Source organism: Mesoplodon mirus, assembly GCF_964341445.2.
Source record: "Mesoplodon mirus genome assembly, chromosome: 7".
In the NCBI taxonomy this organism is placed as follows: domain Eukaryota; kingdom Metazoa; phylum Chordata; class Mammalia; order Artiodactyla; family Ziphiidae; genus Mesoplodon; species Mesoplodon mirus.
The window spans coordinates 7,771,562-7,786,262 of record NC_138983.1 but is presented as its reverse complement, the minus strand read 5'-3'; the positions used below and the strand labels follow the sequence as shown (position 1 = coordinate 7,786,262).

Here is a 14,701-nt window from a genome sequence, read left to right as displayed (position 1 = left end):
GGCTCAGAGGCCGCGGGGGCGGGGCCGGGGCCCGGGGCGGGGCCAGGCCGGGGATGCCCCGCCACCCGGCCGGGAGGAGGCGCCCGCGGGACCGGCCCTCGGCAGCTAGGGAAAGTCCCGAGCCCGGGAGGAGCTGATGATGCCGAGGCTCTTCTGCCAGCCACCGGTTCCTCGCGCTCTACAGGTGGGGAGCCCGAAGCCCGGAGGGCCGGACGGCAGAGGAAAGAGGGGGAGCTCCACTCCCAAATTCCCAGATGAAACACGGACAAGTACTTTTTTTTTTTTTTTTTTACAAAATGTATTCATCTTCCTTGGAACTGAAAAATAAATCTATGTACAAAACAGGAAGCGATCAGGCTCCCCTCACCCACTCGCAAACCCCTGCAGATTTCCTCCAGAGTCCCCCGAGACGGGATGGACCCCGGGGAGGTTCCCAGAGGGTCGGAAGAGAGGTCTGCTCTGATCTGGGGCCAGTTTGGTCAGGAAGCGGGTGGGGCTCAGGATTCGCACACGCCGGGAGCGGAGTTTCGTGTCCCGGACTCGCGACAGGGAAGGGAGGAAGCTAGGATTTCCAAGTTCTGGAAGCGTTACTTAGGTTCTTTGCGGTAGGGGGCTTGGATTCCCAAGGAATGGAATTTTGAAGTGCGGAAATGTACTCCTAGGGGCTGAGCGGGGTCCTTGGTTCCCGGGCTGTGGGTGGGACCTGTGCTCCTAGGGTTTAGGGTGAAACAGCCCTATGGGCTGGAAGCAACCCTGAGCCAACACTGGTCAGGCCGAAGGTTAGAACCTCGGTTCTGAGATGGAGCCTGAGCTTCCCGTAGTTGGACCTTTAAAGATGGGTGAAGGACTCAGGGTAAGGTTTCAACTGGCCGGCTGGGATCCTGGGGGATGGGCTCTATATTCCAGTGACTGGGCAGAGCCCTCGGTTCGGGCGCTGGGTGGAGTCTACTCTGGGAACCTGCAGCCTGAGTTCCGGGTAGGGGTGGGGCCTGGAGGCGGGGCCTAGGCCCCTAGGCCAGGGGCGGAGCCTGGGCTCGCTAGGGGGGCTGGGTGGAACCTCATCCTGATTGAGGGCGGGCTCCGAGCGGGCCGATACTGAGACCCGGGTACTTCAGAGGCCCTTGCGCTGCCGCTTGAGGAATGAAAGAGTGTAGTCACTAGGTGTAGACACCTTCTGCTTCTTCATCTGCACTTGTGACTGCGCCGTGAGCTGCAGCTTGATGGCGCTCGAGTTGATCTTGGTGGCCACAAGCAGCTCCTTCATGCCCTTCATCTTCTCGCTCTGAAAAGTGAGCACCGGACCCTCCGGTGGCGGCGAGGCGGCGGGCGCCAGCGCCGGAGCCGCGCTGCCGCCTTCAGGGCCGCGGGCAGTGCTCGGGACGGTGCCTGGGGGCTTCCGGGGGGGTCCTGGCACCGCACCCTGGCCCGTGCCTGGGCCCTTGTCCAGCGCCGGCTTCTTAGGCGGCGGAGGCTCCTCAGGCTTGGATTCCCGCCGCGGGCCCCGCCGCCGGCCTTCTCGGGCTTCCTCGCCCCACGGCTCTTCTGCCTCGGCCGCCTCTGCCTCTCGGCTCACTATGCGTACCTTCTGCCGCACCTGGGCCGGATGGGGGGGCGGGGGCAAGCGGAGGAAGAGGTTGCAGGCCAGTGGGTGGAACCCCAAGACCCGGCCAAGCCTATCCTGTCGTGGAGCCTCGGTCTCACCCGCACCCAAAGGGGACGGGCAGATCCCCTTCAGGGCTACAAAGGTTCTGACTCCGCTGTAGCTGCTGTCACCACCTGTCCTCCCCAGCCACCCTGCACAGCTGTCCCTCACCTGTCCCTCAAAACGGCCGAGGGACTGCACAAGGAAGGTGGCCCAGCCCACGTGCAGCACGGGCGTGGGACTGCCCTCTTCCCATTTGCAGATGCCATCGTAGAATCGCAGCAGATGGGCGAAGCACTCTGGGTCCTGGAGGGCAGAACCCTGGCTCTGGGTGCCCTGGGAAAGGGGGAAAGGAGGGCACAGTTCAGACCCCATCACTCACCCCTCATCAGAGGGCACAGGCCAGACCTCTCGCCTGGACAAAGAGCCCTGGCTCTGGCAGATGTGAGCATAGGTGGAGAGAATTCTTAGAACCGCCTTCGTTTTATAAAACCAGTCCTTAGCCAGCACTTGGGAGGAGGGAGGAACCATCCCTTACGTCCATCTCACCCCCTCAGCTGAATGAGTGACCCTGACAGAGAAAGAGAGGGGCTTCCACCCCATTTACCTCAACTCCTCAAACCCAAGCCCAGGCCCTCAGCTACTGCATAAGAGAACACAGCTGCCTGCCTAAACTGGGCCACCTGTCTCGTGACATCCCCAGTCCCATGCAGCAGTCCCACGTCCTGTGACTGGGAGCCCTGCTCAGGTGGGAAGGTGTACACAGGCTGGAGGTCCAGCCCTTCACCTGGGTCTGCTCCCCTGGCCGCTCCTCGCCGGCCTCCAACAGGCTGGCAGCCTCCTTCAGCAGGTTGGGGATGACATCATTGGCTACTTCAAAGAACTCCTTGTAGATCTCCTCATCTTCACGGCAGTAGTTGTAGCTGTGAGAGCAGCAGGGCACTGTGGGGTCTCCGCCATGGCGGTTACCCCCAGGGACCTGGCAGGGGATGGAGCCCCGGTGTCTTTTCCGGGGTCATCCAGGGACTGAGTGAATGGTTGGGGTCCTCACTCCAAAATGGTGGTGTCTGTGTCAGCCCAGAGCAAGAGTGAGGAGGGGGGTGGGGAATGCAGGTTCCATAGCTGGATGACAGTGGTTAGACATTAGGAGGAGAGGGGAGGGAAGGAAAGGCGTGAAGCTCTCATCAGGGGTCCCTACCTCTTGGGTGATGGTGGCCTTGGCTGCCTAGTGACTGGATGGAGAGGGGATAGGGCTTGGGACCCAGGCCTCCCTCCTGGACGAGGGTGGTTGGAAATTGGGTGGAAGGGGAAGAAAGGCCAGGCTGGGGCCCCGTGGGGGGATCCTCACTCCTGGATGACAGTAGCTGTGTCGGCCCAGGCCTGCAGGGCTTCACGCACGTTGCGGTTGCGACAATGGTAGCCAGCCAGGTACATGTAGGGGTAGATGTGCTCATCCCGGTAGTAGCTCTTGGCTGAGGCAATGCCCTGGGGATAGAGCAGAGGGGCCTCAGGGAGGCAGCTCCCAGCTGCCCCAGGTGGCACAAATGTCCCATTGAATCACACCCAGGAGGGGCAATAGGAAGTTCCCAGAGAGTCTCATCTCCCACGTGACCTCACCCCAGGCCATCCTCTCTACCAGGTGTTCCTCCCTGGGTTTGTAGGTCTGCACTGGGCTGGCCTTCCAAGCCCAGCCTAATGTCCCTCCTACCCCCAGCCCCACCAAGTTAACACCCCCGCCTCGGTGCTCTCACAGTGTTTGACCTCTATTATACTCCAAGAAGGACAATGATAGGCAGTAGAAAAGGTAGGGCTGAGGGGACAAATCCAGGACCTACCACTCCCAGGCAGGGAACCCAGAACACTCCTCAGACAGCCCTGACCGCCCTGAATATGCACATGGTAAATACAAAATGAGGACTGGATGGGCGGTACCCCGCAATACACACAAAGTTCTTCTTGCCTCACCTGCCCCCTCCCAGTCCCCAGAGAGAAGGGAACCCCAGCCATCGTTGCACCTCCCTTCTGTACCCTCCTGAGATGTCCCCACCTTGTGGTAGAGGGTGAGTGGGTCCGGCCGGCCAGGGGTAGGCTCCAGCTCCTCCAGATCTGCCAGGTTCCCCAGCGCCATAGGGTACCTGGGAAAGGCTCATGAGTCCAGGCTGCCCCCCCGCCCACCCCGAGGCCCAGCCTGGCCACTTCCCTCTACTGACCTTTCCAGATGTCCCAGGTCATAGAGCAGCCAGAGCAGCTTCTAGGGGCCAAAGGAGAGAAGTGTGAGCTGGCAGGAGAGAGGGGGGTCCTCAGTCTACCAGGCAGACGGGGGTCCAGCACCAGTAGGGACCTCCCACCAGGTGGGAAAAGCCAGAATTCAGAACTAGCCCCTTATTGAAGTCAAAGCGCTTTCATGTCTCAATCCTCCCCTCCCAAGAGCCCCAGGAAAGTCCAGGCCAGGAATGATTCACCCACATTACAGAAGGGGGAGCTGAAGCTCAGGAAGGGCAAGTGCCCTGGCCCAGGGTCCCCCAGGCGCCCCTCACCTGCTGCAGCTGCAGCAGCTCCAGGGAGTCAGTGTGCAGGTCAATGGAAGGGTTGATGGCGCACACCATAAATGCCACCTCCATCCTGCGGTCACAGCGCATGTATGATCCTTTCAGGTACAGCCAGCTCTTGGGAGAGGACAAGACCAGATGTCTCACGATGGCCTACCTGTGCCTGCTCTAAGGAATGACAGCCAGGAAGGGGGCCCTCCCCTTCCTGACATATGTAGGTGGTGATAGGAAGAGGGGAGCATGGTCCAAGAAAGCAGAGCTCCTTGGGTGGCTTGGGCTAGGAGAGTATGGTGGTGGGGGGGGGGGATGCAATACCCGCTCAGCCACACCCGCGTTGACTGTCTGGCCTCTGCGGTCCTCGTTGCCCTTGCCATGCCAGGTGACCTCAGCTGTTTGTTCTCCACTGGGCCCAAACACTACCCAGGCATGGTCCTCAGACAAGGCCAGGTGGACATCTCGGAGACCCAGAGCCTGGCAGGCCCCCACCACGGCAAAGGCCACACCAGAGCTGTCCAGTTTGGTGCCTGTGGAAGGGAAAGTAATGAAAGAGGGTCCTCTGAGCTCTGCCGTGGGGGAAGGGACCAGGTAGTGACGGGCCATGTACCCTCCCACACTCACCTCCAAGCCTGTGCTCAAACCTCAGGCACTCCTGCCCATCTTCCCTCTATCCCTTTCCTCCTATGTGTTCAGAGACTCTCCTTCCCCCTTTACGTTCCCCTTCCTCAACGGGAGATCTCGGATCTTTTGTAGTTCCACCCAGCTTTTGACCCTCTCTCTTCTCTTTCTCTGCAAATGTATTATATATTTCTGCTAATTTAAGAATTTCCTCGTTTTATTGTACCTATTAGATTATAACCAGGGACGGCAAAAACAGGACACTGGCCAACACTCTTTTTACACACCCACTGGCAGACACTCCCAATTTCTCTCTGTATTCTTTTCCTGCTAAGCTCAGAAGCAGCCTCAGATTCCTTCTCAGTATGGCACTCCTGGACCTGACTGCCAGTCAACTGGGCTTGGATCAAAGAGGAAAGCTCTTTGCAAGCCCTGAGCCTTCAGTTTCTTGAGGTGAAGCCCTGGTCTGTTCACTTTCAAAACATGTTCATAGACATTTCATGGAATTGGCTCAAATGTAGCCCGATTTTGGCTCCTCACTCCCTAAATCTGCTGCTGCCCTCTATGCCTCAGGCTGGGCTGCAGGACTCTTGTAGCTGCTCAATGGCAGGGAGGGGGGTTCTGAGGGTGCAGAGGGTGGGCTAATGGATTTGGAGTCAAGTGACTGGGGTCCAATCCCAGCCTTGCCATTCTGTGTGACTTTAGAAGATCACTTTCCCTCTCTGGGCTTCAGTTTCCCTAGCTGCAAAGGGGGACATAACACTTGCCCCACCTCACAAGGCTTACAGGTCTCAGAAGGGCTCTGTAAACCACACAGTGTTGTGAAGAGGTGGGCCAAGGTTCACACGTGAGACAGGATTCTCGCCCCTTGCCACCTGTCGGGCTCCAACCTGTGATGAAGCTGAAGAGGGACTGGATGTGGGCCCGATCCTTGAAGTAGGAGCGGCTGAGGCTGTTCCAGATGACATCGGAGACCTTCTTTACCAGCTCGCGGCTGGAGACACCCCCCTCTCGCGGGTAGAGAGACAGGTCGACGGCGCCGCGGATCTGGGCAGTGAAGCGGGCATAGAGCGCGGCGATGATGGACAGGTCGGCCACGGGGAAGTAGGTGAGGCCGCCAGGAGGGTCGGGCGCAGGGCTGGGCTGAAAAGTGAGCTCGGGCACGTTGGTGGGGATGACGCGGTTGACAGCTAGGAAGTGCTCCACGAAGCCCAGTACCAAGGATAGGAGCACCAGGTCCGGCTCCTCTCGGCCCAGCTCGGCAGCGAACAGGCGCACCACGTCGTCGATGGAGCGCAGCGGGAACAGCGTCTTCTGGGCGGCCTTCAGCCCCATGGCGGCGGGCCTCGGCCTGCGGGCGAGCGTGTGGAGGGAGGGTCGGGGGGGCACGGCCCAGGAGCCCCCTCCCAGGCTCGACTAGCTTTCCACACCCCCCTACACATTCACAGACACAATCCCTTGCTTCCCCGCCCCTTCACGCTCCGCTCATCTGCTCCCCCTCTTTCGTCGAAGAGACCCCTCAGCCGAGGCTGCGGGGCCTTCTTGTCCCCCACAACCCCAGGAGCCCCGGCCCCGATGAGGGTGCGCCCCTAGAACCCCACTGAGGACTCCCAATGGCCGCCCCGCCCCCTCTCTGCGCCCATACCCCCAGGGCCCTAGAGTCCGCCCGGAAGGCGCCCCTAGGCCAGGCCCCCCAAGTCCCAAGGAGAGTCCTGGCCTCGGTCCCCCGCGCCCACCTCCGCGCTTACATCCCACACAAGGCACAGCGGCGCCCGCCGCCTGGAGACTGCTGGGAAATGGAGTTCCGCCCCCCTCAGGCCGCACTGCCTGCCGGGAAGTGGAGTCCGGGGCCCGCCCCTGTCCCTGCCAAGTCCTGAAATGGTGGCTGGGCCGGCCAGTCCGCGGTGGCTTATGGGAGTGGTAGTCCCGCTGCTCTGGGCGCCGCAGAACCCGGAGGTAGGTGAGGAGCGGAGGCAGCGCCACCTTCCTGAGGTCCTCAGGGATTGGTCATTCCATTTCACGCCTACCCAGGTAGGCAGAGGAACCGCAGTGCATTCTGGGAGTTGTAGTCCGGAGAGTGAGAAGGCATCCTCAGCACTCGCTGAGCTTCTGTAGGTCACCACGTGTCGGCAAGATGCGATGAAAACGGGTACTTTTAAGCACCGCTGGAGCACTGTAAACGCGTTCAGCCACTGTAGTTGGATATTTATCGGTATCCATTAACACGTAAATGTGCCTACTCTATGTCTAGTTTTCTGTCCATGAGAAAATCTAACACGTGTGCAAAGAGGAACATCTAAAGAACCATTGTAGTTATTTGTATACAAGAATTTGTATACAAGAAAAGTAAAGTAGCTCTTTGCATCCTAAAATAGATCTTCAGGGCAAATTGTTGAGGGGAAAAAGCTACAGAGCGGTATGTATGATAGGGTAGTATTTATATTACCATTTTAAAACTTCAAAACAATACTAAATTTCTACAGAATTATTCATTCACTTATTCATTTAAGAAACAGAATTTTGGTGCCTATAATGGGCCAAGCACTCAGTCCCAGGCACTGGCTATGTAGCAGTGAATAAAACAGATTAAATTCCTGCCCTACTTCACCTCTGTGGGTTTTTTCCAGAAAAACCCATAAGTCTAGCCTATTCATGAGAAAACATCCAGCAAACCCAAACTGAGGGACTTTCAGACTGGTCATACCTGACAGTTCCCCTCAAAAGTGTCAAGGTCATGAAAGACAAGGAAAGACTGAGAAACTGTTGCAGCTTAGAAGACACCAAGGAGACAGGACCACTAAATGCAGCGTGGTGTTCTGGATTGAATCCTGGACTAGAAAAAAAGGACATTAGTGGAAAAACTGGTGAATAGGGTGGCTGACTGTCCCAGCTTGCCCAAGTCTGAGGGGACTTCAGGGGAATGGAATTTTCAGTTTTAAAACTAAACCAGTCAAGTCTTGGGCAACTATGAGCCCTACTTATGAAATTCAAATAAAACCTGTAGCTTCGTTTATAGTTTTCATCAGTAAGTTTTAATAAATGTACCATGTTGTGTAAGATGTTAACATTAGGGGAAATTGAGTGAGGGGTATATGGAAATGAGATCCCCAAGGACTGAGTTCTGGGATACCCCTTCATGTAGAGGTTGGGAGACCAGGAGGAACCAGCAAAGGATTCTGAGAGGGATCAGCCAGAGAGATAGGAGGAAAACCAGATGGGCATCTGGTTCAGAAGACCAAGGCAGAGGGGTGATTGACAGGGTCAGGTGCTGCCCGCAGGTCAGCAAGCTGAGCACCAAGGACTGACTGCATTTAGCTCTGTGAGAACCCCTGGTGACCACCTTAGGAGCAGTTTGAGAGTACAAGCCCAGAGTTCTTGGGCTCAAGAAAAATGAGAGGAAAGGAATTGGAGACAGTGATAATACACAACTCTTTCAGTGAGCTTTGCAGCAAAGGGAAGGAAAAAATCAAGATGGCAGCTGGAGGGGGAAGAGGGTCAAAGGAGGTCATGGTGTTGTGGCTGTTGTTTAATAGGAGAGAATACAGGACTGATGACCCTGAACGAGTAGAGAGGATGGGAGTTCCTGAGCGACAGGCTTGTCCTTTGCTAGGAGCGTGAACACAGTCTAGCCATAATAATTGGAGAGAAGGGGACTTCCCTGGTGGTGCAGTGGTTAAGAATCCACCTGCCAGTGAAGGGGACACGGGTTCGAGCCCTGGTTCAGGAAGATCACACGTGCCGCGGAGCAACTAAGCCCGTGCACCACAACTACTGAGCCCGTGCTCTAGAGTCCACGAGCCGCAACTACTGAGTCCGCGTGTCACAACTACTGAAGCCTGCGCGCCTAGAGCCCGTACTCCACAAGAGAAGCCATCGCAATGAGAAGCCGCCACCCCACGACGAAGAGTAGCCCCCGCTCGCCGCAACTAGAGAAAGCCCGCACAGCAGCGAAGACCCAACACAGCCAAAAATAAATAAATTAAATAAATAAAATTTAAAAAAAATAATAATAATTGAAGAGAAGGCAGAACACACGGGTACTTTCATTTTCACAATGAAATAGGAAGCCCAGTTGGTCTCTCTCCCAAATGCCACCTTCTCAATGAGGCCGACCCAGACCTGACCAGCCTACTTAAAGTCACACTCTCCAACCCAAATTCCTCTTTCAGTCCCTCCACCCCACTCTACTTTTTGTTTTCTTTCTTTCTAAAGTATTAACACCTTCTAGAACAGGGTTTCTCAACCTAGGCACTATTGACATTTGGGGCTGGATAATTCTTTGTAGTTGGGGGCTGTTTTGTGCCCTGTAGGATGCTTAGCAGCCTCCCTGGCTCCTACCCCTTCTAGACGCTCCTCTCCCTGTTGTGACAATAGAAATGTCTCCGGACATTGCCAAATGTCCCTGGGGGGCAAAATTGCTCCCGGTTGGGAACCACTATTCCAGCATCTAATATAGTTTACTTATTTGTCTATTATATCTCTCCTACCACCAAAATATAAGCTCCACGAGGACAGGGAATGTGTCTGTTTTGTTCACTGACGTGTTCCATGTGCCTAGAATAGTGTCCCGCACACAATTGATGTTCAACAATTATTTGCTGAATAAATGAACAAATACATACATACAAAGGAGTGATTATAACAATTGACTGGAATTTAGGCTGTTTGAGGGAGGAAAGTAAGGACATAAGAGGGATGAGGGGCTGCAAAAGTGTGGGAAAATCAATGGATTGTAGGTTCCAATGGGGTCAAAAGTTTATTGGAGTTGGGGTGCTAAAGAGAGCTGGAAAGATAGGGGTGTTGGATAGAGAGTAGGATGCTTGGGATTGAGACGATAGGGAGGCGGTTGCTGTCATTATTGGCAGTGAAAAGATTTAGGGGACTTCTGTGGCAGTCCAGGGGTTAGGATTCCACGCTCTCACTACCGAGGGCCAGGGTTCAATCCCTGGTTGGGGAACTAAGATCCCACAAGCCATGCAGCTCGCCCCAAAAAAAGATTTAGATCAGTGCTTCCGGTAGAAACCTAACATGAGCTGCATATGTAATTTTTAAATTTCTAGTAGCTACATTTAAAAAAGTAAAAGACACAAGTGAGATTAATTTTAATAATATATATCCAAAACGTTATTTCAACTTGTAATCAATATAAAAATTATTAATGATAACTTATATTTTTTCCCACACTAAATCTTTGAAATCTGGTATGTATTTTTTTTTTTTTTTTTTTTGGCTGCGTTGGGTCTTCATTACTGCCCCAGGGCTTTCTCTGGTTGCAGGGGCTACTCTTCCTTGCAGTGCACAGGCTTCTTGTTGCGGTGGCTTCTCTTGTTGCGGAGCACGGGCTCTAGGCGCGTGGGCTTCAGTAGTTGTGGTGCACGGGCTTAGTTGCTCCTCAGTATGTGGGATCTTCCCGGACCAGGGATCGAACCCGTGTCCCCTGCACTGGCAGGCAGATTCTTAACCACTGTGCCACCAGGGAAGTCCCTGGTATGTGTTTTATACTCACAGCACATGTCAATTCAGACTAGTCACATTTCTTTTTTTTTTAGTTCCCTGACCGGTGATTGAACCTGTGCCCCCTGCAGTGGAAGCGCAGAGTCCTAACCACTGGACCACCAGGGAAGTCCCCAGACTAGTCTCATTTCAAGTGGTCAGTGGCCACGTGTGACCAGTGGCTCCCATATAGGACAGTGCGGCTCTCCAGTATTGGGAGTGAGTGACTGGGATGAGATGGAAGGCAAGACAATGGGAGAAGATGGGTTCAAGGATCCGAGAGGCCTGGCAGCTGGATCATCCACATGTGTATCAAAGTCTCTAAGAACTAAAATAGGAATAGGATGGAGAGAGTGACAGCAAGCCAGGAGCTACAATTATCAAGAAATGAGCCATGCATGGGTTGGGAGATATCTGAAGCAAAGTGGGTGGTATAAGCTAATAACTTGAGCTCAAACCTAAGTATCTGAAAGGAGGAGGGAGGAGGATGTCTACCAATGGCCATGGGGGAGCACCCCTACCCCATCTCCAGGCCCAGTGGTGGGAGGGGTGTAGAAAGCCTGTGGGACATGGGGCAGTGAGCAACAGTGACCCCAGGGAGGGCAAAGTTTCTGACAGAGCAGGAGGGTTAAGGTCCATTTGCAGAAGGGGGCGAGGACACGGGAGATTTTGCTGAATATGGACCATCAGCTCTAGAGTGCATGGTGAACAGCTACCAGGAGCTGAGGGTGGAGATGGCATCAGCTAAAGGGATGGCCAGAGCCATGGAGAACCTAGAGGCTTCAGTCCCTACGGTGAAACTGAGCAACAGGGACAAAGAGTAGGACTGGTTCTGATGGTCTTGAGGCAGGGGTAGGGTGGTGGGCTGGCTGTGAGTGTGAGAGCATGGAGAGCAGGGCTTCCTGCCAAGGGTAGGAAGGGTTCTGAGGCTCCAACTTGATTCCCATTGACGGAGGCAAGGAGGCTGGAGGAGGGTGGTCCCTCTTGATGCCTGCCAGTAACGTGTATGGGCATATATGGAACACTGACATGATTTTATGAGAGGAGGGCAGGGAGTCAAATGGGAATTCAGCCTCTAATTTACCAAAAAAAAGTGTATTATTGTAATTAAAATTAATTTAAAATAGCATCTGCTACGTAATATCTTGACAAAAATATTAAATCTGACTTTAATGAGGAAACAATCAGGACAAATGCAAACTGTGGGTTATTCTACACTCTGCACTTCCACTGTAGGAGAAGAGGGTTTGATCCCTGGTCAGGGCAGTAGGATCCCATATGCTGTGTGGTATGGCCAAAAAAAAAAAAAAAGTTAATATCATGAAAGATGGCCCAAAAAGGTGGGAGGAGAAAGTTGTTGTAGATTAAAGGAGATTCAAGAGACACGAGAACCAAATGCAACATGTGATCTAAAATTGGCTGCTCAATTTTTTTTTTAATGCTACAGAGAACATTTTTGACACAATTATATCAGAAACTGGGTGGCTTAAACAGAAGTGTATCATTTCACAGTTCTGGAGGCTGGAAGTCCAAGATCAAAATGTCAGCAGGATTTGTTACTCCTGAGAGCTATGAGAGAATCTATTCCAGGCTTCTCTCCTAGCTGCTAGTGGTTTGTTGGCAAATCTATGGCATTCCTTGGCTTGTAGAAGCATCACCCGGATCTCTGCCTTCATCATCACAGGGTGTGCTCCCTGTGTGTGTGTGTGTGTGTCTGTGTCCAAATTTCCCCTTTTTTAAAGGACACCAGTCATATTGGACTAGGGCCCACCCTAATAACCTCATCTTAACTACTTACATCTGCAATGACTCTAGTTCCGTATAAGGTCACATATTGAGGTATTTGGGAATAGGACTTCATTTTTTAGGGGTCAAAATTCAACCCATAACAGATTGATACAGAATATCAATATTAAATCTCTTGAGGGCTTCCCTGGTGGCGCAGTGGTTAAGAATCCGCCTGCCAATGCAGGGGACACGGGTTCGAGCCCTGGTCTGGGAAAATCCCACGTGCCATGGAGCAACTAAACCCGTGCACCACAACTACCGAGCCCGTGCGCCGCAACTGTTGAAGCCTGCGCGCCTAGAGCCCGGCTCCGCAACAAGAGAAGCCACCACAGGGAGAAGCACACGCACTGCAACGAACAGTAGCCCCCACTCACCGCAACTAGAGAAAGCCCGCACGCAGCCAAAAATAAATAAATAAAATAAATAAATTTTTAAAAATATTAAATCTCTTGAGATAATAATAGTGACTTCTGGTGATTCCTTATTATTTTTTTTCTTTTCTTTTTTTTTTTTTGGCCACGCCACGCAGCTTGCAGGATCTTAGTTCCCCGACCGATTGAAACTGAGCCCTCGGCAGTGAAAGCACAGAGTCCTAACCACTGGATCTGCCAGGTCAAAAAAAAAAAAAAAAAAAAGACATGGACTGCCAGGGAATTCTTGGTGGTTCCTTATACTTTTTTAAAAAAATAAATTTATTTATTTATTTATTTAGGAAGGTGAGAGGAGTGTGTGGAAATGTGGAGTGGTTAGTTTTCGTTTGTTTATTTATTTTATTTATTACTTATTTTTGGCTGTGTTGGGTCTTCGTTGCTGCGCACCTAGTTGCAGTGAGCAAGGGCTACACTTCATTGCGGTGGCTTCTCTTGTTGAGGATCATGGGCTCTAGGCATGTGGGCTTCAGTAGTTGCAGCACATGGGCTCAGTAGTTGTGGCTCACGGGCTCTAGAGCACAGGCTCAGTAGTTACGGTGCACGGGCTTAGTTGCTCCATGGCATGATGGTTCCTTATTCTTAAGAGACGGCTGCAAAGTATTTAGGTGCAAGGTTCAGGTTGTCTGCAACTTACTTTCAAATGTTAGCAAAATACATGCTATGTATACACGTTTATATGAGTAAAGAAGTAAAGCAAAAGCAGCAAAATGTTAACAATGGTGAATCTAAGTGAAGAGTGTAGGGAGTTCATATTCTTTTTTTTTTTTTTTTAATATTTATTTATTTGGCTGTGCCAGGTCTTAGTTGCGGCACGTGGGGTCTTTTAGTTGCGGCATGCAGGCTCTTAGTTGCGGCATGTGGGATCTAGTTCCCTGACCAGGGATTGAACCCGGGCCCCCTACACTGGGAGCACAGAGTCTTAACCACTGGACCACTAGGGAAGTCCCAGGGCGTTCATATTCTTTCAATCTTTCTGTAGGTTTGAAATTTGTCAACATAAAACTTTGGGAGAAAAAAAAATTTTTAATGTAAAACTGTGAAAATCTTTTGGCTAAATTATTGAGGGGTGCCAGGGAAACAGCCATTTCTCCAATTTGGTGAGGATGGCTGGAGGCCCTAGCTTGCAAGAGGCCTCAGTGTCCCTGCCCTGGGCCCTCTCTTTGGGCTTCTGCATCTCCGTAGGCAAATATTTCCTGAGTGAGCTGAAGGAATTTTACGCTCATTGTCATGCCGAAGTCTCACCAGAACCTCGCATGAGATGGGTTTTATGATCCCCACTTACAGATGGGGAAACTGAAGCTTAGAGAGGTAACTTGCCCATGACAGCAGAACTAGACTGGAATCAAGGCTGCACTCCTAACCAGGCCCTGGAATTTCATGGGCACCCTCCAATCCATTCTCTCTAACCAGGCCCCTTTCCCTACCTTTAGGGCCTTCCGCAAGCCTTAGGGCACAGCCCGCCCTGATCCCAGCACGAAGCCCTTATCCTCCCGCCTCACCCAGCCCAGCCTCAAGGCCTGGGTCCTGCCCAGTCGTGGACACCCCAGATTAGAACAAGTGAGACCCCTCCCAGACCTCCCCTCCCCCTACTCCTCTCAGCAGTCTCACCTGGGTTGGGCAGCAGGATGTGCTCTTCAGATCCACTTCCTCCCATCTCCACCCTGCTCTGGACCCCAAAGGCTGCCCTCTAGACGTGCAGAAACTCAGCTCTAGGGGCCTCTGGCTGCTGCTTGGGTTTGAACAAAAGGAAGCAGGAGATGGGAGGGAGGGAGTAGAGTGAGGCGGAGGAATTAATTTCCTGGGCTGCCTTCCTGCTTGGCCATGGCCAAGTGCTTCTACTGAGAGCCACAGCTCCCGCAGGGTAACACCTGCCTCTTCCTGCCCGGCTGACCTGGGGGTGATAACAGCTCTGCACTGCGGTTGCGGCTCAGGGCACCGCCACTCCTTGGTGGGTTCCCCTGATGCTGCCCACACTTTCGTAAACCGTCCCTTCGCTTTTTTTTTTTTTTAAATTAATTAATTAATCATTTGGCTGAGCTGGGTCTTCGTTGCTGCACGCGGGCTTTCTCTAGTTGCGGAGAACGGGGTCTGCTCTTTGTTGCGGTGTGCGGGCTTCTCGTTGCGGTGGCTTCTCTTGTTGTGGAGCACAGGCTCTGGGTGTGTGGGCTTCAGTAGTTGTGGCT

General features: G+C 53.2%; 1 protein-coding gene across 2 annotated transcripts; it reads right to left on the bottom strand.

Annotated features, from left to right (window-relative positions):
• Nucleotides 1-170: 170 nt before the first annotated feature.
• Nucleotides 171-6,609, bottom strand: MEN1 (menin 1). 2 transcript variants are annotated; one of them, XM_082626532.1, is made up of 10 exons: nt 6,555-6,608; nt 5,697-6,157; nt 4,507-4,715; nt 4,180-4,308; nt 3,853-3,893; nt 3,690-3,777; nt 2,991-3,127; nt 2,430-2,565; nt 1,814-1,978; nt 171-1,594 (listed from the first exon to the last, which is right to left on the bottom strand). In XM_082626532.1, coding segments are annotated over exons 1-10 (1,851 nt in total). In that variant the 5' UTR covers nt 6,557-6,608; the 3' UTR covers nt 171-1,111. The 2 variants fall into 2 exon arrangements, with proteins under 2 accessions (XP_082482658.1, XP_082482659.1); XM_082626533.1 differs by having other exon boundaries at nt 172-1,594; nt 6,543-6,609.
• Nucleotides 6,610-14,701: the final 8,092 nt, after the last annotated feature.